Source organism: Apus apus, chromosome 13, assembly GCF_020740795.1.
Source record: "Apus apus isolate bApuApu2 chromosome 13, bApuApu2.pri.cur, whole genome shotgun sequence".
Taxonomy (NCBI): Eukaryota; Metazoa; Chordata; class Aves; order Apodiformes; family Apodidae; genus Apus; species Apus apus.
In genome coordinates, this window is record NC_067294.1 from 14562958 (window position 1) to 14588311 (window position 25354).

A 25354-nucleotide genomic window follows, 5' to 3' on the forward strand; every position below is an offset into this window, starting at 1 on the left:
GCTGCTTGGGGTTGTCCCTCCTGAGGTGGAGGACTCAGCACAACCCTCTGGTGAACTTCATGAGGTTCCCACGAGCTCCTTTGTTCAGCCTGCCCCCTGGATGGCAGCAAGATCCTCTGAGTTATCAGCCACTCTGTCCAGAGCCTTCCCCAGTTGGCATGACCCTCAAAGACAGCAGGGAATAGCCTGATAGTGCCCTCAACCTGCCCCTTCGGGTCTCCTGGGTGCACCCAGCAAGTCCCAGGGACTTGTCCCTTTTGTTGCTCCCTTACCTGATCCTGCTCCACCGAGGGTAAATCCTCCTGGCTCCCGACTTTCTCCTTGGGTGAGCTGAAGGCAGACTATTCCAGGAACAAACAGAGGCCATGAAGGCATTGAGTATCCCAGCCTCTTCTGTATCACCAAGATCCCCACCACAGCCAGACCCAGAGCTTGTGCTGCCACGCTGATCTTCACAGAAACACAAAATGTCTCTCAGCAGTGCTGTCCCACTCCCGAGTCCTCACAGCAATCATGAGAAGCAGCCTCAGCTGTGAGGCTGGCCTGGAGCCCCAGCTGGCACTGACGAGCTCAGACCCACTGCAGCTGGGCCAGCCTGTGCTCCTCAGGTGGGGCAGGGCACAGGGCAGAGCCCCAGGCAGGGCAGCTGCTCTGCCCATCCTGTGTGGGGAGCAGGGCCTGGGCAGCAGGGCCTCCCACAGCCCTGTTACTCTCCCTGCCGTCATTCCTTCATGATGAACAACACGACAAAGGTAGCTTGTAAGTGTACATTAGAAATCCAGAATCTGCTGCCTGAGGCTTTGATAAAAGAAGGCTGGATTAAACTTTTGTCAGAATCCTGCCTTTAGTTTGATTGGCTTCTGATGTGCAGGTCTTAAACCTTCCCACACTGATTTTCCAGCTGCCTTTTAAATTTTATTCAGTTTTTTTTAAATTCCTTTATTCATTGCTCTTTCTCTTCCACTCTCTTCTGGCTTTGACATACATTGATGAAGCCTGTGTGGTTTAGGTCAGTCTTTGGCTGTCTCTCTGTGCAAGTGCAGGTGTCTGGTGGCTCATACTGCAACCTGTGATGATGGGATTTAAAAAAAATCTGCAATTCCAGAAGGAGAGCTCTGCTCCTCAGTGATGCAAGGTAGGAAACAGAAGAACAACAAAATAAAAAGTCAGAAAATAAGACCTTAACTATGGTCTAAAGGTACAAAATATCCCAGAGCTTTGTTTTCCATTCAAGAGTTAAGTAGCCTTGGATCACTAAGGATGTGCCCATGTAGCAGGCTTGTGCAGAGTAGCATCTCCCTGCATGGATCCACTTTTTAGGAAATTGATCAGAACATTTCCTAAAGAGCAAGTCCCAAGTGAAATTATTTGTCCCAGAAAGTGCCCACTTAGGGCACATTTAAATAGGGACACGGTGGTGGACTTGGCAGTGCTAGTTTAACAGTTGGACTTTACATTCTTAGAGGTCTTTTCCAACCTCAACGATTCTATGATTCTGTAGCATCTTGCTTCTCAAATGAACTATGCAGGAACCTTTTACAACCCTCTTGTGAGAGGCCAAAACAGAGCAGAAATCCAGCCAGCAGACTTCCTGGGGTCGTGGGAAACCCAGCCTGCTGCACGGGTCCCTATTGAACAGTCACCTTGCTAGAGGAACCTGAAACTCTCACATCTCACCTAGGCTACACGGCTCTGTGTGAAGGAGCTTTGTGCCAAACGCTGCGTACAGAACAAGACGACAGATGCTTTGTCTGGAACAAGGGGTGCAGGGACCGGCGGGACACTGGGCAAGGCAAACAACACCTGCCAGAGCAACCCCAGGGCTTTGCAGATGTCAGCTGCCTTTTTTTTTTTTTTTTTGAGGGCCTCCAGCAATGGGTCTTTTAAGGAGCAGTTTCAAAGGAAACAATGAGGCGGCTTTGCCACTGTTTACAGAAAGTTCCTTTCATGTCGAGACTGGAAAGTACAGCAGTTGTCTGCACTCTTCCCTGCCCCGTTGGCACCTCTGCTCTTCCCGCCAGACTGGAAACGGCTTCTGAAAGCAGGAAGGCTTTGGGGTACTTCCGAAATGAAATGCTCCATCTTCACAAACTTGGTTTTGACATTAAAAAAAAACCCAAAAAAACAACTAAAAAACTTTTGGAAACTGAAAAAAACCTGATACACAGTTTGGGAGTGAGCAGGGTGGGGACGAGGCTCTCTTAAAGGGTAAGGTAACCCTCCACAGAAATGGTATGATTGCTTCCAGCTGAACAATGCTAGAGGTTTTAACCAAACCGTGGTATTTCAGATAAATGTGATTGTTTCCCAGCGATTGAATTTAAACCCGTTTTTCCTTCTATTTCAGTTCAGACACCTGAAGATACTGGCTAAGAGACCAATATTGTGCTCTAGTAGCTTTTGACATTTGTGGTTTTGTTATTCACAGTCAATTAAGAACAGACCTTTAAGTGCTGTGTACAAAACTACAGACTTTTCAGTGCATTAGGAAAAAAAAAAAAATAATCCAAGCAGCAAGCAACCAGCTTCTTGGAAACAGAAATCACCAAGAGAAAATGGCTGCTCTTGTTACTGAATAATTTGTTAGCCAGCCTATTGTGAACTCTGCAGAGCTGGATGGGACGGGGCTGTGAAGCACATGAGGTCATGCTGGAGACATTGACCCCAGGGCAAAAAAAGCAAAAAAAAAAAAAAAAGCAAAAAAAAAAAGCAAAAAAAAAGCAAGCAGCTTTCTGCAGACTTTGCTCTCTGTTCTGTTCTTCCTTTTTCACATAGGTAAGAGCTTACCTACTAACCAAGCCTTCCCTTTCTTTGCTCATGAGAAAACAATCACCTGTTTGTTTATTGCTTTGCAGTTCAAACAGACTCTGATAACGCTGAATTCTTGTGTTGTGAGTGTAAGAGGTAAAAGGGAGTAAGTTGCCATACACACATTCCTGATTACGTTAATAAAGTCATATGGTTCAATGGGAGGTGTTTTTTTTTCTGAGTTAAGAAATAAAGAGGAGGGGAAGAATCAGATCTTTCGACTTGAGTCAGAACTACCTGCAAATATTTTCCTAGGTATTTATTTCAAAAGCAAGTACCTTTTAGAAAAACTACACAATTAACTCTCTTCATCAACACAGCTGATGATGTCTGGGAACGAAAAGGTATTTGGTCAGCTGTTTCACCTACAGCCTGCCTGATTTTGACCTACACACGTTCTGAAAATTTGAAATAAAACCACTTTAAAATGAAACATGCCTTTTGGAAGTAGCTCTGTGCTTGAACATAAGACCACAAGTACGGGAACTTGAAAATACACATTCATTTGTGATCACTTTGTTATTTGCTTCTTCTCTCCTAACATTTAAAACATTAGCGGTTGCTGATTTTTTTTTTTTCCTATTGTTACAGTTACCCCTTTTTAATTGTTTTAAGTACATTGCTGAGTGCTTTACAAAGAAAGAAAACGCTATTATGCCCAAGTTTAAAAGCAGTAAAGGGAAAATGACAGCCGGCTGCAGTGCCTAGCCCAGTGCCCTGCAGAAATCCATTGCACTCTGCTGGCACCAGCCCAGGACTCCCGGCGGTCCTGGTGGCTGCTCGCTGGAGCGGCACTGCTCCCAGTGCTCCAGGTCTTTGCTTCCAAAAGAAATCACCAGCTTCATTCAGAGTGGTGGACAGATACAGTGTTTATTCCCTTATCCTTCCTTCATTATTAATTTAAAAGCCTTGTATATGGTCCTGTTCATAAAAGCAACACACTTAGTGGCCTCCTCCGAGTTTGGCTTCAAATAAAACGGGGTTAAATCAGGCTATTTTCCAAATGCCTCACTTTCGGTTTTACTTGTCTTAATTTTCTTCCCTCCTCAACCACTTCATCAGCCAACTGTTTCTGCATTCTTCTTCGGCCTCTGGAGAATTAGAAGTTCTGACTCCCAGCAGGCTCTCAGAAAGCCTGAAAGAAGTTATCTTACCCTCACAATCTGGCACAGAAATGAGATGTTATTTCTAATTGTCTTTCTCGCTTTTACTTTTCCTCTCCAGCCCTTCAGGCCTCCCCTCTTCCCATCCTCCAGTTTCCTTTTCCACTCCTGTGCTTGGCAGTGGTCCCTGCTCCATTCTGCTGTTTCAATAGCTGGAGCTCTACAAAACCTCTTGCTTTTCCCGCACCCTTGACAGCAGGAAACCAGCATGGGCTGGTGCTCCCTGGGGAAAGCGCTACCTCATCCAAATCCCTCTCATCGCCACACGGCGCAGGTCACCTGCGTTAGCTGGCGGCCTGATCGCATGCCGTGGCGTGAGCTTTCATGGTGACATTTTATCACGGGCAGTCTGTTCAAGCCTCAGTTGCTGATATCTGGGGACAAAGGACTGAGGAGAGCACGTCCTCACGGCTCTTTCCACACTGCAGTGCAGCTATTCCAGAGCCACGTCCAGGTGCAGCAGCCTGCTCCGGAAAGGGCAACGTGCCACCAGGTACGGACACCATCACCTGCTGCCGGCTTATGGCTCACGCCTGGCACTTTCTGGTCCTACCCCAAGTTATTTTTATAACCCTGTCTTCTGGGGATGGGCTTCCTCTACCCCCACACCCAGCTGCCAAGACCCGTCACTCTTGAAAGCTGCATAAACGGAACAGTCGCCGATGTCGCCCCTGCGGAGACGGGCGCAGGCCGATCAGTGGCGGTTGTCGTAGGGCTAGCAAAGGTGGCCTGTCAGCGCCAGCACCTGTGGGGAGCCCGGCCGGGGGGCCCCGCACTGCAGGGGGCCCCCGCACTGCTGGGGGGCTGCGCTGGTGCGGGGGGCTGCGGCGCTGTGGGCCCGTGCAGTGCTGCGGGGCCCTCACAGCCTGAGGGACGCTGCCAGCGCCAGCACCCCCGCACACGACGGCCCCGCGTTCTCCTCGGGGGCCCCGAGCAGCCCCTGCTCTGTGTTTCCGGCCACCTCTTGGCACCGCAACCCCGCACCCCTGCGGTTCGGCCTCGCCCCCCCCAGCCCGCCTCCCAGCCCCCCTCCCTCCCCGCCCGCAGGGGGCGCTCTGGGGCGCGCGGCGGCGGTGCTGCCCGGGGGGCGGGGCCTTTCCCGCCCGGGGCCGCCCCGGGACCCGCCGGGGCAGCAGGAAATGGAGGCGTGAGGGGCCGGGCGGGCCGGGGCCTCCCGCGCCGCAGGGCTCACCCGCGGCTCTCCCGCCGCCCTCCCCCGGCACCGCCCCCCGCCGCGCTGCGGGGCCGGCCGCCGCCTCGGCCCGCCTCAGTCGGCTCCGCCCCCCGCCGCGGGACCGGCATGTGAGGCGAACCCGGCGGCTCCTGCGCGGCTGGGCCGGCGCGGCCCCCGCACAGCTCCTCGCTGCCCGCGGGAGGGGAGGCCCGGCCCGGCCCTGCCCCGGGGCCGGCCCCGGCGCGGAGCCGAGCGGTGGATGGGGCAGCGCGGCCGGCGGTGGGGACGATGCCGCGGAAAGAGCTGCCGCTGCCCGAGGGCTGGGAGGAGGCGCGGGACTACGACGGGAAGGTGTACTACATCGACCACGGCAGCCGCACCACCAGCTGGGTCGACCCCCGCGACAGGTGGGGCGGGGAGGCGGGGAACGGCGCTCCGGGACCCCCTGCTCCCCTCCCGCGGGCCCGTGACCCCGCGGGCAGCGCTGAGCCCGCCGCGCGGCTCCGCGGCCGGGCCCGGCCTCTTCCCCAAGTTGCCCGGTCGGGAGCTGCGGCCACCCCCGGGCTCCCGGCTCCTGGCTCCCAGCTCCCGGCTCCCGTGCGGCTCCGCGGAGGGCGGGGCAGGGCGGTCGCTTCGTTCCCCTTGGCCCTGGCTGGGAGTTGGGCACCTGCCTGCCGCTCGGGAGGTGCGGGATGGAGGGAGGTCAGCGAGCTTGGCTGTTGTGTTCTCCTGCTTTCGCATCATCCCACCCGCCTCCTCTCCCCTCCCCAGGCTCCGCGCTGCCCGGGCTGGCCTCGGCTCTCGTGGGGCCGGAGCCCGCCCGCCTCACCCGGGCGGGGGAGTCGGGGCTGTCGGGGCGTCCTGCCCCGCGCCGTGCCCACCGCAGCGGGCTGCTCTGTCACCCTGGTGAGCGTGGCCATGACTGAGGTCACAAGCTTCAAGGGTGCCTTTCTGATCGTCCCTCTCTGCCTTCTGCTGCCCAGCAATCTCCTTGTGCCTCCTCCTCCTTGTTCTCTTCCAGTATTCCTCGCTGTAAGTGTAAAAGAAACAGGGAACAGTCTCCTGTTCAAGAGTCGGGTCGTTTTCCAGGCAGCACTCTGCCCTAGCATGCTCTAGTTCCATGCTTGAGGCAGGAAGCCAGCACACAGTAGTTGAGCAGGCAGGAATGACTGGATTGCTGTTGAAATCAGAAGTTTCTAAATTTCACATGTAATGCTCTGCTAGTTGAAGTTCCTGGACACTGTACCCCAAAGATCCATCTCGATCAGCTGGAAATCCCAGCAATCTGAATATGCAGTTTGTTGTTGATAGATTTTAAGCGTTTTCACCATCTGACAGTGAGTGTTCTTGTAATGGGGCAGCTGGTGTGATTTCTGAAATAGTTTTCCTTGTCTCAGTGATGAATTCCTTGAAGGGGGCTTCCATTGGTGGTGGGATGTCAGTACTTCGACCTCTCTCCAGTGCTACTTAGATGCTTGTTTTTGTGAAGCATGGAAGTGAATAATTGTCCAGTTTTACAAAATTTCAAGGAGTGTTCTGCATTCCAGGAATAATCCTTGTGTATACTGTACACAAATGTAACCTGCTGTCAGCTGGGAGTTTGGAACTGGTTTCTGTTTCAGTAGTGTGGTTGTAACACAGGGCTAGTAATACAGTTGTTTCAAGGTGTGTTTTTAACCTTTGGAAAAGTTGCTACTACCTTAAATTAGGAATGCTTTCCTGGCATCTTTATTACAGAGAATGAAGACAAGTGCGAAATCTAATAAGTCTAATACTGACGTAAAAATTCCCTCAAGTCCTTGGTTAGTAATTAAATAATGTCAGAAATGGGTAAACAGGTGCCTTATTTATGCATGTGTACTGAGCTGTCACAGAACCATTGCCTGTTCCCTGCTGCTAAAGGAAAGTACTCAAACATGCACTGGTAGCTGGTATCACACGGCGTGTTTGTTGTGCACATAGAAGTACACCTGAATACACATGGCCCTGGTGAGCCTGGCATCTGAGTCATCTGCCAGTAGTGCTACCAAGGAAGCAGGCTATATTGGACACTCCCCCCGAAAACCCTCAAGGTTTTTGGGGAGTTTATTGGTCCAACACTAGAACAGCTATGTGACACAACATTTACCCATCACCTGGGGGACCATGTGCTTCAATGACTTGAAATCCTGCTATGACATACAGGAAATAAACTTCTCTTTCAGCTGATTACCACTGTCTGTGGAAAACCAGCTGGTGGGAAGTTTCTGATCATCTCAAGTCATGGTTTTATGCACTGATCATTGAACTTTATCAGTGTATGTTATGTTAAGTATTCGAAAGCCTAGCCTATTACAAGTCATCTTTAAAATTGCTGCAGCTAGGAGTCTGCTTTGTGCTCTCTTTGTGCTATGCTTGTACATGCTGTCTTTTATCCAGCAAAAAGCAATAGATAATAGGGAACATGGCTGTAAAACTGCAAGTTTGAGTGATGTGGAGGGACAGATATGTCTTAGTGCTCACTCTTAAATGCGGTTGCTTGTCAGTGAGACTCTGCTTTTGTAATACTCGATCAGTTTATTCAAGGAGCAGCAACTGGTAGCTAAAGATAGGGGGCACAAGTTTTTAAACCATCCCTAAATCTTTCATTCTAGCTTAATTTAGTGGAAATAAACATGAGCAGGGATATCATCTAGCTTCAGGGCATGGGCTTGCCCATTGTCTTTGTGGCAGCAGTTGGTGTCAGGTTTGTAGTCGATCTGAGGTGGGTTTAACTGCCTGCTAGGGAAGCAGGTCTGGTTGTGGGCATGCAGGGGGGTGTAGGCAGCAGGAAGGGGGCGATTAGGGGTGTAAGGTGGGACCTCAACCCAGCCTTGGACTATTTGAAATCAAAAGCTGGGCTGCTGAAGCTGGTAGGGCTGGTGGTTTTGCAGCTCTCCTGTAACATGATAGCAGTCCTGCAGATGGGCTGTTGAAGAGGGGGCCATTAGACTTTGTCAGCAGGAAGTCACTGGCACCTAGTGGCATCTCACTCTCCTGTAAAGCTGACTTGGTGGCGTTCAGATGCCTGCAATCTTAATTGAAGCAACTGCATGTCAAGGGCACTCTTAACCTCATGCCTTTTAAGGCTATACTAGACTTCAAGGCAGTCCTAGGAAGCCTGTGGACATTAAAGCATTTTGGGAAATCTAAGGCTAAATAATCTGAAAAATGTTGTGACTTAACTATTACTGTACTCGTGGTATGGTGTAGCAGAAAAGAATCAAGGTACCCTCTACTCAAGAATTTTGTGTTCAAAAACTGTAAGGCAGTTCTAGTGACGGGGGTTGGAAATCCTACTGTGCTTTTCCTTGTGTAGAAGGAAAGCTGCCTTTACTTTGTAAATTTGTTTGAAATTAGATAGTTCAGGATTTGCATACAGTGTAATGGGAGATCAGCCCTTCCTGAACTAGGGGAGGAAATTTGTCATTCCTAGTTTTAAAAGCAGTCATGATCTTTTAGGTATGCAGTGGTACATACTGTTTGATAAAACCCTGGAGACTTGTCCCAGCCGCTTTCTTAACACAGAGGGTGCATGTGCTGAAAATAAGAATGGTGCCTCAGGAACATTAGCAGCAGCTGCTGCATGTTCTTAAACATATTGCTGATCAGGAATTGCACCAACAGAGTGCTCCAAATGAGAGTTCTGCTTTTCTCAGACATGAGGGATATCTGGGTTCAGGTGGGTGTGTTGTCCTTGGGTTCTTTCTGCTGGTTTTAGGAGAACCTCTGCTTTCATTCTTAACTATCTTGGCAGAGGACAGGTTTTTTTCTCTCTTCTCCTTTCCTTTCAACCCAGCAGCTTCTCGATTGCTCTGAGGATTTGGAGATACCTGATAACCTGTCTCACTCTCCAATATTTTTGTTCACATACTTCTCCTGGCATGGTCATGTAAGCAGTTTTCTCCCCTGTTACTTTAGATGGAGCTGTCTGAGTTTCTTGTTTTACCCCAGTCCCTGGGCTCCTGGTGAGAATGAAAGCTAGTGAAATAGGAGCACTTCTAGCTTACGCTTGGTGAAGCTGCTAAAGAGCAGCAGATGTTTTCAGTTTTGGGAGACAGCAGCACCTCAGTTGGTGGCCCTTCATTTCTTCAAGCCTTAAGTGATGTAAAGGATTGGAGATGTTTATTAAATGAAAGCCTAGATTCTGCAGTTCCTCCCTGAAATCCCTTCCTATTCCATATGGAGACTTTTCCAGCCTCAACCTACAAAGCAGAGCTTTGGTAAGAAAATTAGGGAAGATATTTGCCAGGACTCATGGCCAATATGTGCCAATGTATGCTGTCACATGAAGAAAGCTTTGTGCTTTTGAAGTAGTTAGGGCAACTGATTTTCTAGGAAGATTCAGGTTTGCAGAGCTTGAGGATCTTAAGAAAAGCTAGGCATGTCATACAGAGAGCACAATCATATAGCCATGCTCTTCTAGGTCTGTCTTCTAGGCTTGATGTGAAATACTACAAAGTATTTTGTCTCCTCAGCATTATTCTGATCTTGAAGCTTTTCATCCCCAGTCTCCTCCGCACATGTGATCTCCAGACTTTCTGTATTAAAGATTAAGAAATGTGAGCATCATGCTGAAATTTCACATGTAACATCCACTACTTGGATTGTTTGCCTATAGCATAACTGTAATCACTGGAATAAAGATAAATATAGCTAACTTAAATGTGGGAGTTTTCTAAAATAAAAGAGCTGGAAGAAGGGAGAGCAATGAAAAGCAGCAAGAATAAAAGGAGCTGTGCTTTTCTGTAGGTGAAAATCAGTAAGTGTAAGAAGAGGGGAAAATTCTCAGAGAGGGAGCATTTATCTCCCGTAGGTTTTTTCTTTCATCACTGGCAGCAGCATAGGTCATGCAGCTGAAGGCTGCTAGTTTGATGCCTGCTGTTGCCTTTCTTTACTGCTAGCTAGCCAAACACCCTGTCATATGTATGTGAATCTGCTGCGCTCTCATGTTTACGTCCCTCAAAATAGCAGATTATTTTATAAAGAACAGGCAGTTCAGTGTGTGCCCACAGAAGCTGTTAATAACTGTTTTCCATGAGTACAGAAGTGAGTGACAGAAATGCAGTCTTTACAGTCATCTAAGCACCATCTCTGGGAACAGGTGTCTTAATGTGTAGGACTTGTGCTGTTTTTAAAATCTTTTCTCCCCACGGTAAATGAAAATTAATTTGTTTATGTAAGTGCTAATATATGGTACTTGATGGTTTTTTTAATTATTATTATTAACAGTCTTTCAAAATGAATTAGCATGGCTGCACCGGTATTTGAAAAAAAGTGTGTTGGAGCCAAAGTCAATCAGATCTCTTCAGTTATGAAAAATCAAACCGTTATTGTTTGCTTGTTTTTTTTTTTCCTGAGACTCAGACTAACCAGCAGTGGGATGTGTGGATGGCTTTCGAGACGGCAGGGGCTGCCGTCACAGCCAGTGTGCTTCCTCACTTGTGCAAATGCACTTCCCACTGAGGAGGGTGGCTGGAAGCAACAGGTATGATGCTTTTTAACAAGGGCATTGATGCTAGAGATGTGATGTGCACGTGTGTAGTGGCAGAGGATGTTGGCAGTGACTTTAGAACTACTAAAAACATCATTTTATCTTATTCCCTGTGGAACATGAAAAACAATGAAAAATGTAAATCTTTGTGTAGCTCAGCAGCTTTTTAATACATCTCGGGGAATTCTGAGTCTTAAAAGATCAGAATTGCTTTTGAAGAAATTTCTGTAAATCACATTGTTTAGAAATACGCAGGTTGAGCTTCGTCTTCTGCTCTGGCAAGGTCATCTTGCTCACAAGATCAGTCCTTTAATTTTTCCTCAGAGACTGATGGTTTGTGAAGTTAGTGACATTGGCATGGACTGGAAACTTAGTTGGAAAGGGAATCAACAGTTTCATTCCAATGTAGGTCATATATTTTCATATTGAAGTAGTTATCGTGTTCTCCATGCAGTGGAACGGCAGCAGATTGACTAGTAAATCCCAGAAGATGTGGGTATGGCAGATGAGAGGTGGCTGCTGTGTTGGGCACCTGGGGCCGGTGCTGGGTGGTGCTTGCTGTGGGGCACCTTAAACTTCTGCTGCTGCCAGAATGAAATTCCATGTTGGTGCAGGGAGTGATGTCCAGAAACTTGTCTGGCTAAAAAATGTTATTTTATTTTATTTATAGATCTGTCCTAGGGGGTTGTTTTTTTTTTTTGGTCCTACTCTGGCAGAGGGGTTGGACTCGATGATCTTCAGAGGTCCCTTCCAACCCCTAATGTACTGTGATTCTGTGATACAGAAACAGTTGATGCAGGTTGACTATTCTTGTGTGGAAAGTTGTGCTGGCACAGGTGGGGCTGAGCAGGAGGCCAGGAGGTGTGAAGTGGGGCTGGCTCTGGTGGCAGTCGGGGAGTGCTGCTGAGGGTGCACTTGTGAAACTGTCCCCAGGGACTTGACCTGGTCAGGCTCTTTGCCACACCAGCCAGGGAGGTGTTCCCAGAGCTGGAGGTCCTTAGTTTTGCCCCATGATTTCTGACTGAGTTTTACAGACAGGATTTTCACTTGCTGAAACTACTCTACCCTACCCCCAGTAGTGGTGTAGACTATCCTAAAGGTGTAAATTCACACTGGTGTCTTCATAGCTAGCACAGTTATGGGAAGATGAGTTTGCAGCAAACTTTTTCATGTCTGAATTGATTTAAATTACTGTAGCTTGTGCCAGACAATTTACTGGAAGATACGGGAAGAATTGTCAAAAAAAGCCTGATTAAATAACTTGTACGTAAAGAAGTGATGTGTGCTAGTTGAGGGTGGTTCTGTCACTGACCTGCCTTTTCAGACTGGTCTCTTATCTCAGTTACTGGAGGAATTTATCAGTAAATGATTGCTATTCTGTGCCCCTGAGGTGACTGCACACTGCCATGGCCAGCCTTGCACTCTGCTCTGCATGCTGAGGAGCACCACCGCCCCACACCTTCTGGAGACTCTGCTGAGCTCCTTGTCTGCCACGATTGAAATGTGCTGGGCCTGACTTAACACTCAGTTGTACGAAGTATGGGAGAGCTTCAAGTCTTTCTCAAAAAGGGGGAGAGATCATACAGCTGGCTTGGGAAAGCCTTGCTGGTGTTCTCCCTGCTGTCTGAAGTTGATTGCCTTGAGTGCCCCCCCAGCAGGGCAAGTGTTAGCTGAAAAAAACAACTGAATAAAGGAGGGTGACAGCAGCTAAGCCAAGTCAGGTGGGGTTACGTAGACTAGTGCTACTACATACATAGATATGAGCTATGTAGATTGACCACTTTGGAGAGAAATACTTTTTATGCTGGCTGGTTGCCATTCATGAGACCTGTTTAGTAAGGTTACATGCTTTGCTTGTGGTAATGAGGACTTAACTTTAACTGCTCAAATAAAACCCGGAGTTCTTGTTCACAGAGCCTGAGGTTACTGCTCCCCCCTTCCTTTTAAGCACATGCGTAGATAGTTAGCTGGACAAACAAAAGACAAAACTGCTCCCAGAAGAATAATAACCGCTTTTCACTGCCACTCATCCAGTCAGGTGGCATCTGGAAGACTCTCTGGATAGTCACAGGAGGCTTGGTGTGTAACAGGAAGATGCAAAGAAGCCAAATTCTACAGCTGTCAGTGTTCTCTGCTTTTTCATGCTTTTGGATGGATTCTTCTGGCTTGGTTTGTTCTCTGTTTATGCTGGTACTTACAGCTTCCTCCCCAGCCACAATGTTCTGCAACATAAGAACCCAACACGTTTAAAAAGCAGATGAATTGCTTTCTCAATCTTGAAGAGATGCTGTGGGGATTAATTAGTTCTGACAAAGTGCTTTCTGGCTGGGATGTCAAGCTGATGTTTCAGGACTAATGGTATTGTTCAGTGAAACTATTTAGTTCTACTCAGGTGCCTAATCACTGTTTTAGATGAGTTTACTCTGTGGAGGAAAGCTTTATTGATTTAAAGCATGCAATAAACAGTATTGATTTGCAGGAGGCAGTCATTCATATCTGCTCTATGCAGAGTTGAGATGTAAGGTGGTCACATAATGATTTTGAACTAAAATGTAAGTGAAACTACTGCTTAAATGACCCTGCACCAACTTGCAGATTTCTCATATGTGACTTATGCCTTAATAGTCTTGTACTGTGTATGAGGATATTCCTGTGCTAAGGAGAGAGCATTCTGCTATTTCATCCCTCACAACCCTACCACTAGGAGGATGGCCTGCAGAGGAACAGCAGTGGTCAACGTAATCTTCTGGACCCTCAGAGCACTGCAGGAAAACACAGGTAGCCCCAGAACTGCTCTGTGAAGCTGTGCTTCACAGTTTCAGATTCAGCACATCTGTGCTGTGGATAACACTGCATTTAGTTTTGCTTGTGCCTGGCACAACTTTGGATTTCATGTGGCAGCTGGACGTCTACAGCTGCAAGAAGACATGCTGTTGGCTCAGCTGTGCAGACTGTCCCCTTGCCTATTCAGCCTCCAGATTACCCAGTGCATGAATCCTGGGGGATGTTCTTTAAGGGGATCAGGCAGGTTGGCACACAGGCTGGCAGCAGCAGTCTTGTGGACCATGGCATCTAACCCCTGAGTGAACTGGAAGAGTATCTCACTGACAGCTTCATCCTGAACACTTGAAATTCTTGTAGTTGATTTGTTTGAAAGATGGAGTATGTTTTTGAGCAGCTAATCCAAATTATCTCAGAGAATTTGGGTGGGGATGATAATGGAAAGTATTTGGCTGTCACATGTGGTGCAGCTCCTCAAATTATCTAGTCTGTTTACTGTGAAGTACCTCAGGTTGGTGTCCTGTCTTGGTGACCCTAGGTTGTTCAGTCTGATTGAGGCTAGAGAGGAGCTCCCAGGAACGCTTTGGGGAGGTGGTTTCTCATACTCAGTTGGTAGAATTGTCTCGCTCTGAGCTGCTGAAAGGCAAGGAAAGACTTGGTCTGTGAGTGGGAGTGGGGAAGCAGGCAGCATCCTGGGAATGGGGCAGCTCTTGTCCTGGGCTGCTTGCAGGTGTGGGTAGGCTACTCCTTGCCTGCGTTGCAGTAGCGGACCATAGCAGTCTAAAGCTGCCCAGAGATGCTTTTCCTGAGGGGACATTTGCTGCCTGCTCCATAGGGCTCCTGGGGTTTGCTAGGATTGCTGCAGCAGCACATGTGTGCTCTGCTTTGCATCTTGTGTTGCTCACCTGGGATCTGCAAGTTCTACTGCAACAGTGTACTCAGAGTAAGGTCTGTGCTCAATTAGTGATGCTGCTCTAGTTTTTAACAGCTGATAAATTGTTGCAGTGCTCTTCATACAGGCTTTTGCTCTTCAGACCTAACCTTTGTTCTGAATGATGCCACTTCTGTTCCTCAGCATCTGATGTGACTTTGGTTCAGTCTTCTGGTTGCTGCTTTATGACACTTGATGTTTTGTTGAGAAGGGAGGGGCTCAGCTAGCGAGAGACCTTCTTCCTTTGGAAGGTCTCAGATGTTGCAGCAGCTTCTGTGTTGTTTTTTAGGATTTTTTCAGATGTTCCCTATAACTAGTGGAGTGATGCTAATGATGCAGCTTCATTGGTGCTGTTGCTCTGAATCAATTCCTGTGGAGCAGGGATGGAAACTTTTCTCAAGGGAGAGCCTGGTATTACAAGAAAGTATCTTAAAGATAGTATGTTAAGGCTTATCTAAATTAGGATGACCTGTACTGAATATAGTGTTCCAGATGAGCTTTTCATATTGAATTTGGTTTAAAAAAATCCTTAACATGAGTAACATCTTTCTATTGCAGAGTTATGGCATGGTCAGCACTTTGAACAGACTTCTTTGTTGGATCATGTCCATAGTGATGCTTCGGTGTATTTGATCAGTGATGTGTGTTAACCCTGCAGAGAATAAGGAGGTTAAACTCTTCTGTTCAGTGTATTATTCAAGATTTTCCAACATCTGATCTCTCTCCACCTCAGTTGTCAGTTCACCCACTTTTTTAGGTTTTTCTGAAATTCCTTTAAGTTATCTGTTCATCCAGCTAACCTAAATAGCTTGTTAGCCAGCAAGGCAATAAGCCAGACTTGCAGCTTGTCTTGTCTTATGTCACTAGCATGTGTCCACATAAGAATTAAATAGTCAGTGACCCATCAAGGCAACAGATTGTTTAACTGATGCACTAATCTTGCAGCGTAAGAAGTATTTCACTTTGTGAGAGGAGTGAAATTCTCTTGGGAGAGCAGCATCCAACAAATAAGAAAGTATTTCACACTGAAAGATCTGCTGCCTTGATGGGTCACTGACTCTTTAATTTTTACATGGACACATTTAGAAGACTTCAGGCTGTTCAACAGCTGCTTCTCAAAAAGTAAGTTTTCAGGTATTTTAGACATAGGCAAATTTGTCTGGTAAAGGGATTTCCTTAGAGTCCTGAGTGTTATTCTGTCTTACTGTAACCTATATACACAGGAGAGTGAAGTGTTGTGGCTGCAACCATGTCCCATGGCTTTCTGTGACACCAAGCTTTTGCAAGCTTTCTTAGACTTCCTAACTTTTCTATTCTTTGCTTTTTATATTCAAATGCAGAATCTTCCAGTTTTAACTTAAATCCACGCTATCAAATATCAATGTGCTATCTTATTAGTTGAAATGGTCTATAATTCTGAATAAAGGCAGAGATATTCTCATATGTCATGTGTTAATTATTCATAGACTGTGGCATTGCTAATTTCTCATGCAACTGGCTCATTGGTAATTTAGTATAGAATGTATCTGCCATCATGGTCTTTGACACTAAAGGAAGCATAACCTGCATGCAAATATTTTCTTAAAGCACATGTTGTTTGCTTGCCTGGCCTCTTCTGCTGCTTAGGCACTACTCACTTCCTTTTGAGATTTCCTTTTAGGAGAAGAATGTCTGGGTGGAAAGGCAGGGGGATGTGGCTAAGGAACCTGGCTTTGGTAAATGCCATGGATAAAAATATCAGTTTGCAAAGACAGAGTTTTCAGCTGAACTGGTCATACAGAGTCCTCCACTCAGGCTTGTTCTCACACCTCCTTTGTAAATGCCACTCTTAGCCCTAAAGCAAATGTTCTTCTGTGTTGAATTTTCTCATCTTTATTCTCTATTTGTCCATTAGTTTGTGGCTAATACCCCATAGTGCTTCCTGGTTTGTTTTCAGTCTGCCTCCCACACATGGGCTCCTTCAGTTTTGGATGGTAGCTCTGGTAAGTTGTGTTGTATCTTCAGTAGCTTAGATGGGCTGATGGTCCTTTCTAGTAGGGTCACCATGGATTTCGAGTCGGATGCTATTGTGGTTCTTCCCATTGGGAAAAGTTCCCTTTCTTATTGGGGGCAGACATGACTGCAGCTGAACATGCCACAGTTCACAGCCTGGTTTAGACATGTGAACAGGCAGTGACTATTTGGGGGTGGGAGGTCTTGGTCTTGTCAGGCTATGTCCCATCATGTCTCTGTGGCTGCTGCCAGAGCCCTTGTGCTCTCTACTGCAAGGCAGCAAGATGGTGGCTGGGACTCCACGGCTGCTCCCATTTTCTGAACAGAGCCAAGTGACACCAGGTCTTGGAAAGAGGAAGGCAGCTGGTGCAGTTAACTCCTCAGTGTTTAGAGTTTTGCTGTGCAGGAACAAAACTGAGAACAGTCCACGTGGTAATTCACAGCTGTAATTGGAAATCTACTTGTGACACTTGCTTCTGATGGAGTGCTGCATGCTGGAAAGTTTCTTGGCAATCAGATTTATTACGGTATGGATTTGCAGGGAAATAACCTAAGTTAAATAATTATAACAATGACTCTTAAAGGCATTATTGTGTGAATTTCCTCCCTGGCTGGAGGAGCTGGGCAAATGTGTGGCAACACCTCTCTGAATGACAGTGTAGTGCTTCTTACCAAATGTATTGTTGCGGTCAGGCTGAAATGCTGTTTTGTGACCAGCCTAGATACCTGATGAAAGGTGTAGGGAATAATGGAGCTAGGACAGTATGAATTAAGGATTTTACAATATGAGTTTTATTATTTATGTTGCTTCCTAGATGTTTATGGAGGGTTTACTTCCCCTTAGCTGGTGTCTTTGCAGTTGAGGGCAAGCCATTGACCTGTCATTTGATGCCTTTGTGTTCCCAGCTCTGATGCTCGCTCCTTTTTCCAGTGATGGTTGCATTTAGTTTCTCTCATGAGCTGTATAACACTGTTGCTTCATTCTCTTATGACTATGCTTACAGGGTCTGTAAGGCCTCTCCTAAAGTAAGCATTTTGCCTGATGGGAGAAGGAGGTTTACAGCGTTTAAAAAAAAAAAGGCAAGAAATACACTGTAGATAATAGATTCAAAATATGCAAATTTGTTTAAGCAACTCCTTAAAAAGAAGGGAGGGAGTGAGGAAGGAATTGAAGATTAAAACCTGTGTTTATATACATGTAGAAGCTGGAGGCAAAGCAATCCATTCATAAATATACAATAGGATTTATGTCATGGTGAGAAGTGCTGCATGCATATTCATGTGTAATTTGCAAATCCTTTAGTGATTAAATACTTTACTCTAGAGCTAAATAACCTCTTGCTGAAATGAGATGTCCAAAGGCTCTAATGCTTCTCCAGGCTGGGTAGTGTAACAGATCTGATACACTAATTTTTACTCTATTAAAAGATTTTTGGTGTGCTTTGGGCATTATACAATTAGGATAATTAGTGGATCTTGAATGCAACAGGTGAAGTGGAGACTTGCAAGAATATTGTAAAGCTTACCATGCTAAGAAAAGCCAGTAGACTTGGAAACTTGTTGGGATGTTTTTCTCAACTGATTTTAATGTCAAATACCTTCGTCTAAACTTTCATATCCTGTAGGTAAGAAAAGAGGCAGTAAGTAATAGGAGCCTGGAGTGCTGATGTGTGAAATAAGTAGCCTTTGTACAAGTGAGGTGAATCACCTTTGAAGGGCATAGCCTCAGTTCTTCATAGAACACTCAAAAAATTAAAATGAATGCACTGTTACTGATGCTTCTGGTCTTCAAAAGCTTTAATGTATTATAGACTAAATATACACCTTTCAGCATCACAAATGGGCAAAAATACTGCTGTAGAGTAACTGTTCCTGCAGCTCGGGTTGTTATGGTTGGTGAGTGCTCTGTGACCATGCAGAGTTTCTGGGCAGGGTGGGGTGATGCAACTGGTTTATCTTTCTCTTCAGTCATTGAACTAAGTGACACTCTGCAAATGGGACAGCAACTGACGAAAAACAGTTCAACATATGCCTCTAATACTGCTGTGATAAGGTAAGCTTGGGACTTGCCATGCCATTGTGTTACATGCTCTGTGCCTGCCCTGGTCAGTTATATCAACCTAGATTCTCTGTTTAGCCTTTGGGAAAGCTGTGGTTTATTTTTCTGTCTGGACCATTACAGTGTTGCTTACTCTTCTCTCCCCTGGTGCTCCTGACAACACATTTTGGAGTAGCTCCTTTTTGTAGCTTTGGGAGCTTTTTCTCCTTGGCACATCAGTTTTGCATTGGGAAGAATATAAAGTGGATCCTTGCTCGATGGGAAAAGCCAGAAAAGTTCTCATGTTCTTTTCTCCCCACTGAGGTTAGTCTCTCTTTGAAGGCTGTGTTGTCTGATTTAGCTTTCCTGCTCCTGTTTTGTCACAGCCCACTTCTGGGAGGCTTTGATTCAACTGAACAAGAAGACAGCAGTGCACTCGATTCACTAAGGACTATATATGCATTTCTCTGGCTGCACGGGTGTAACAAATTGCCCTTTTAGTCCTGTTTGCTTGTTTTTCTCACTTGATCACAGGTAGGTTCTTCTTGGTGATCTGGATTCCCTGTTACTGTCTTGTGTTGTGATCAGGGAGGCATTTAGCAGAGGTGATTTCCCTTTGGTGTTTGGGGGCTCTGCTGTGCAAAGCTGTACTTTGGTTGATTTGAAATAATGTTTCCAGGTAACTGAAAAGTTATTGTTCCTACAGCGAGCACTGAGAATTGGTTATTGTCTGCCCTGTCAGAGCATCAGCGTGTCTGAGCTGGTGGTGAGTCGCATAAGGGGGTGAAAACGCAGCACTGGGTACTTGAAGAATATGAATTGGTTTAATACCATAGAAAGGACAAAATTGGGGTAAACAATCCCAGACCTTAAACTGAACACCCAGTGGTGCATTCTTGGCTTTCTATGGTGGATGCTTTGCCCATCAAGCAGTTGGGGCGTGGACAGGGGAACAGCTGTGTGAGGTGTGGTGTGTCTGGTTACTGTGAGCAGGCTGAGGAGCAACTGAGCCTTTACCCTGTGGGAGGTGGCCATTCCTTCAGCCCTGGTGCCCATCTATATCCTCAATAAGCTAGTTGGCACACAGAAAACTGCTCCTTCTTTTTCAGCAGCACAGCTTCTGCTGCTGCAGCAAGTTGAAATGGCCAAGGGATACTTTTTGGGAGTGACCTTCCTGCAGAACATGGTTCCGCTAGAAGTCATGGCTTGCTCCCAAGCTGCAGTTGGTGTGGATAGTGCTGTGCTTACCTGGCACCGTGGGTGGGGAGCAGGGGTTCAGCAGGCAGCTGTGTCAGTTGTAGTTTGTCTTTCAGAGCAGACAGCTTAAATGTCAGATTGATGTTTTCTCAGTGCCGCACCGTGGGCTGTAATTCCATCTGCTGCGACACCGTGAAGGTGACACCTAAAAAGGTGTGTGCTGCTTTCTGGATGTCCTCCCAGTATCTTTTCTGTGCATAACTGAAGGCACCACTTTACCTGTGTGTTGGCCTTGCTCAGCATGTGGTTGCTCAGGAGCCTAGCAAAGCTTTCAAGGTTTTTCTCAGAAATGCTGCTAGAGAGAATTTCAATGTCATGTTTCATTCATCTCAAGCACTGCACTTTCTGCAATATCACTGTCCTTTGTCTTCTCTGGTCTGGAACAGTAGAAGCATCTGTTTATGTCATTGATTTGGCAATTATTCAAATTACATTGAATGAAGGACATAATGGAAAGGAGGAGTGTTTAAAGACTCCTGCCAGTAGGTCTGTGTTTTTAATAGTTCTGCAGCTTCATCACTGATTTTGGAACTTGATAACAAGTTGGTTCTCTGGATCAGTCTATGGGTTAGCTTAAAGACGAGCAACAGTACTATTTGCCAGAGGTTTTCAGCTTGGTCTTTGATAAGCTGAGCTATGGATAATAATTTATTTAGCTGAGCTGACAGGAGTAAGTTAATACACCCAGTGAGAATTCTACATTGATGGTGTAGATCACTTTTTGGATAGAAATGAATAAAATGGGAAATACAATGAAACTATTTCCTGAAAAAAAAATACCAGTGAGGAAGTTACATCTCATTCAGGTGCTGGTGGCAAAGTAGTGCTCAGGTAAGCAGCAAATTTCAAACCTGAGTTCTCGTGATGGCTTGCTTAAGACCAGATGTACGGTGCTATAAGGCATGTCAGATCCATTAAACATAACTTTGACTTAAAAAGACAGGATGAAATGGATAGCTGAGATATTTTAGGTAATTGCCTTGAGCAACAGTGGTGGTTGCATTATAACAGCTTCACTGAGTTATAAACAAGCTACAGCTGAGGCTAGATCAGGCAACTGATAATAAACAGTGCCTGGCATACTTTGGCTGGGGAGCAGCGTGCAGGGTGTGTGCAGGCTGCACTCCTCAGTGTCTGCCCTCAGCTTCCTTACAGGATTTGTGTGTACCCACAGAGGTCTGGCTCCATTAACACTTCCCACCACCCCAGCTGCTTTAGTTTTACCTCAAGTAACTTGCTGCACATACTGGTTTTCACTGAGTGAAACTTAAAATGGAGTTCTACTCATTTGGCTGCTTCTTATCCTTTGGCAGCTATAAAAGCTATGAAAATGGGTAGTTATGGGAAAAACATGTTGTTGAGGGATCTTGAATAAAATAGTATTTTACACTGCTTGAAAAACCCCTCTTTTTCTTTTGGATGGGTGGAAGAAGGGAAAATATGGCTGAGGTGGGCTGAAAAAGGATATCTTTCTAACAATGTCAGCCCTACAGTGTTTGGATTGTGCATAGAGAAGACTGATTCTGAATTATTTACTTTTCAGAACCTTGGTCTCTAAATTTCAGTGAAAGGTACTTTTAAGGGAACTGGAGATGAGAACAACCTAAATTTATAGATACATCCTGTTCTGGAATTTAACATTTCTTGACATGTGAGAATCTCCTTGTGGAGGTGCTAGCTTGAAAATCCAGTGGTGGTGATTTAAATAGTCAAATTTGGCAGTTCTTGTGTGAGCAAGGTGGATATATAAAGGACTTGAACACAGCAACTGAGTTGCTAATTAACTTGGCTCTTAAGCATGGCTTTTTGGAAAGCAGTGCTGCTTTTTGTCCTATTCCTCCCAGAAAGGCAGGCTGTGCCCTGGCTGATGTCCTTGGTGACCTGGGGCATTTCATGCCCCACAAGAAAATCTCGGTAGCAAAATGTCTTGTACCTTAAAGCGCCTGCAGACCTTGTGATTTGTTTGCTAGGTTGCTCTACTACAAGGAGGACTTATTTTGTGAGGAGAGCATAGGGGTATCTGCACCATCTTCTTTTTCTGGTTACATCCCTTATGTTAAAAATGGAGAGAAAATACCCTGTTATGGATGAGCAGGTACTGAGGCTTGATATGACAGAAAGAAAGATGTGATTTCCTACTGTACATTGCTAGGCTTTCTGCTAGGTTTTAAGAGCTTATTTTGACCAGCTCATCTTTTCCAAGACAAACCACCAACTCTTGCAGAGTTGGTGATCTATGCTGCTTCCCCTGACTTGCAGGAAGAGAAATGTAGGAGAACAGAGGTGGTTTGCATAGACTCCCTCAATAGTATTTTGTCTTATGCGCCAAATGTTTAAAATCCTTCTGTTTTGGAGTTCACATTAAATAATCCAGCTAAATAGCAACACATAGAAGTTAAAATGGAAAATCTGGTACCATGTACATACATTTGAATGCACAGCATAAGGTATAGGTAGATGATTCCTTAGGACTAGGTTTTTCCATAGGCTGGAGCCATGCTATGGGAATGAAAGTGTGGGCTAGATGAGTGGACAGTGAGGTGGACTGAGAGCTGGCTGTGTGACAGAACTTGGAGGGTTGTGATTAATGGAGCAGGGTTGAGTTTGAAACCTGTACCCAGCAGAGTCCCCCAGGGGTCAATACTCAGTCCAGTCTTGTTCAACATAATCATCAACAACCTGGATGAGGGGACAGAGTGTATCCTCAGCAAGTTTGCTGGTGATACCAAACCGGGAGGGGTGGGCTGTACTGCCATCCAGTGTGACCTGGACAGGCTGGAGAGTTAGGCAGAGGAACCTAACGAGGATTCAACGGGGAAATGTAGGGTCCTGCACCTGGGGAGGAAGAATGCCATGCACCAATATAGGTTATAGGTGGACCTGCTGGAAAGCAGTTCTGAGGAGAAGGATGTGGGAGGTCCTGGTAGACAGTAAGTTATCCATGATCCAGCAGTGTGCCCTTGCCAGCAAGAAGGCAAATGGAATCCTGGGGTGCATAAGGAAGCGTGTGACCAGTAGGTCAAGAGAGGTCATTCTGCCCTTCTACTCCGCCCTGGTGAGGACGCATCTGGAGAACTGCATCCAGTTCTGGGCTCCCCAGTTCAAGAGAGACAGGGAACTGCTGGAGAGAGTCCACCACAGGGTGACAAAGATGGGTGTGGAGCATCTCTCTTATGAGGAAAGTCTGAGAGAGCTGGGACTGTTCAGCCTGTAGAAGAGAAGGCTGAGGGGAGACCTTACTAGTGCCTCTAAGTATCTGAAGGGTGGGTGCAAGGAGGGTGGAGCCAGACTCTTCAGTAGTTTCTAGTGACAAGACAAGGGTCAGTGGGCACAAGCTGGAACAGAGGAAGTTCCATTCAAATGAGAAAAAAACTTCTTTACTATGAGGTTGACAGAGCACTGGGACAGGCTGCCCAGGGAGGGTGTGGAGTCTCCTTCTCTGGAGATATTCAGGACCCCCCTGGATGCAGTCCTGAGTAATGTGCTCTAGGGGATCCTGCTCTAGCAGGGGAGTTGGACTAGGTGATCTCTAGAGGTCCCTTCCAACTCTGACAATTTTATGATTCCATGAAACCACTTGAACTGGGGGAAGAGAGGGGGAGGGCAGGCAGTAGAGCTCACCCGTGGGTTACCTTGTATATTTGAACATCTGGGAAGCTGAAGTCAAATCCTCAGCAGAATAAAGTATTTTAGAAATAATAAATGCCAATACATAATGTAATATATGAAAAACATAGCGATTGCTCTCAATTTTTACACAAAAAGCACCTGAACATGTTATTAATGAGTACAAGAATGAAAGGAGAAGCCAGCTAGTGCTGAGCACTGGTAGGTCTGTGCAGCTCTGTGGCCCTGTGCTGTGTGTCACTTGTCACCAGCCTTGCCAGCTGCTGCTGTGCGAGGCCACGTGCAGCAGGGAAGGGAGCGCCGGGGAGAGGACAGTGCGGTGCACTCCATCTGCCCCAAAGCAGTGGGAGCAAACTCAGGCACTAGGAAATGAAGACAAAATGACTGAAGGGCAGAGACAGCAGCTCTCCTGTGCCGTGGTATTATCTGTCTGGCAAACACTTAGGATGGGGATCTCCATCTGGCATGGGCTCGACTGTCAAGGAGTGGCTGCTGCCATAGGAACCGAGATCCCTGCCTTCCTGAGTGCCAGGGCCCTTCTGCTGGGATTAAATCTGGGACAGCTGCACTATGGCAGGCAGAGCTGCTGCCTCCAAAATTGAGCTCTTTGTCTTCACAGCCCATCACCTGGGCTGCTGATTTTTTTCCTCAGTAACAGCACTTTTATACCTTCAGAATATGGCTTAAACATTATGCCATACTTTGCTAAGGGAATAGGGATTTTAAATGTTGGGGGAGCAATATTGCAGCTGGGGTCACACAGAGCCCGGCACTCTGGCAGGGCTCAGCTTTGTATTCAGATGCGCCGGCCGGGGAGCTGCAGACATTCCAGATACTTGAGTTGGTTTTGGCTGTATCCAGGCACGCACTCACAAAGGGTAAGATGCGTGCAGTGAAGTATAAATCCCATCCCCTAATGACTCAAAGCACCGTTGTGTGTGCATACATGCTTAACAGATTGTATAATTAGCTGGCTTTGTAAACGGGCAGCATGTATGATTCTTCAGTAGCCATCTAGAAATCTTATGTGGTGTGAGGAGTTTGTGTGTCCTTAAACTTGTTGTGTCCATGTCTTGGTCACTACTGGGTGGAGGAGAGAGGGTGCCAGGAGGAGAGGGGCTTCCCTGGCCTGGCACCATCACCTCTGCTTTTCCCCTGAGCCCCACGCTGGCCGGCAGTGTTTCCCCTTGGCTGCCAGTGCTGTGCTGGCTTGGCTGGCTGAACTGGGGCGTGTAGGGACAGGGACAGTCCCCAAAGGCAGCCTGGGCACAGCACCCTTGAAGACAGGCTCACCAGTCCGTGCAGCCATGTGCTTGAAGTGTGCACAGTGTGAGTTATGACCAGAGGCCTTCTCTTGGTCCATGAGTTTGGCCAGGCTTTGGCCCAGGCTGAAGCCTGGTTTTGTGTGAAGTATTTCCTTCAGAAGTGTTAATCCAGTGGAGGTCACCAGCCTCACTGCAGAGTCATCCTGACCATGCAGTGCAGAACTGCTGGGCCTGCTGGCGAAGCAGCCGGTGCCGCGGGCTGCGCCTGCTGCTCTGGATGAGGCGTTCCAAGGCATTCCAAGGCCGGGAGCTGGCTGCCAGGGAGCCAGGCTGGCTTTCCTGCTGTGGAGGAATGTGACAGGTTGTGCCGGAGTCCGGGAGACGTGGAGGGTGGGAACGCACACCAGGGCCCAGGGCTGCGTGCTTGGGATTTCACTGGAGCCAGGGAGGAGCCAACAGGGAAGCGAACATGACCTTGAAAATCCTTATCGAGATGAAAAGGTGCAGTCAGGGAGCACATTCCTCTGGCTGTGCTGGGCTGATAGCGAGTGCTGCGGCTGCACAGAGCTCCTGCAAGCAGCTCCGTGTCGTGGATTTTGGAGCTCCTTTCCCCTGGATGGCTGTGGGGCATGTCGGTGCCCTAGCAGGGCTGGCAGGAGCTGAGGGTGCCTGGAAATCTGAGGGGCCAGCTTCTGAAGTTGACCATTTCTATGCACTTCATTTATAATGAATACTGAGTCTGAAGGCAGTAGCAAGGCAAAGTCTGGCAGCTGGAGAAGATGGGCCACTTGAGAGGACCAGTTTTA

General features: G+C 46.9%; 1 protein-coding gene across 1 annotated transcript in view; it reads left to right on the forward strand.

Annotated features, from left to right (window-relative positions):
• Positions 1–5145: 5145 nt before the first annotated feature.
• The window catches only part of WWC1 (WW and C2 domain containing 1), a 71535-nt gene continuing 51326 nt past the window's right edge, over positions 5146–25354 (forward strand). The window contains exon 1 of the mRNA XM_051631306.1: positions 5146–5552. Within this exon, the coding sequence (XP_051487266.1) occupies positions 5434–5552 (119 nt within the window). The 5' untranslated portion in view covers positions 5146–5433. The remainder of the gene's footprint in view (positions 5553–25354) is intronic.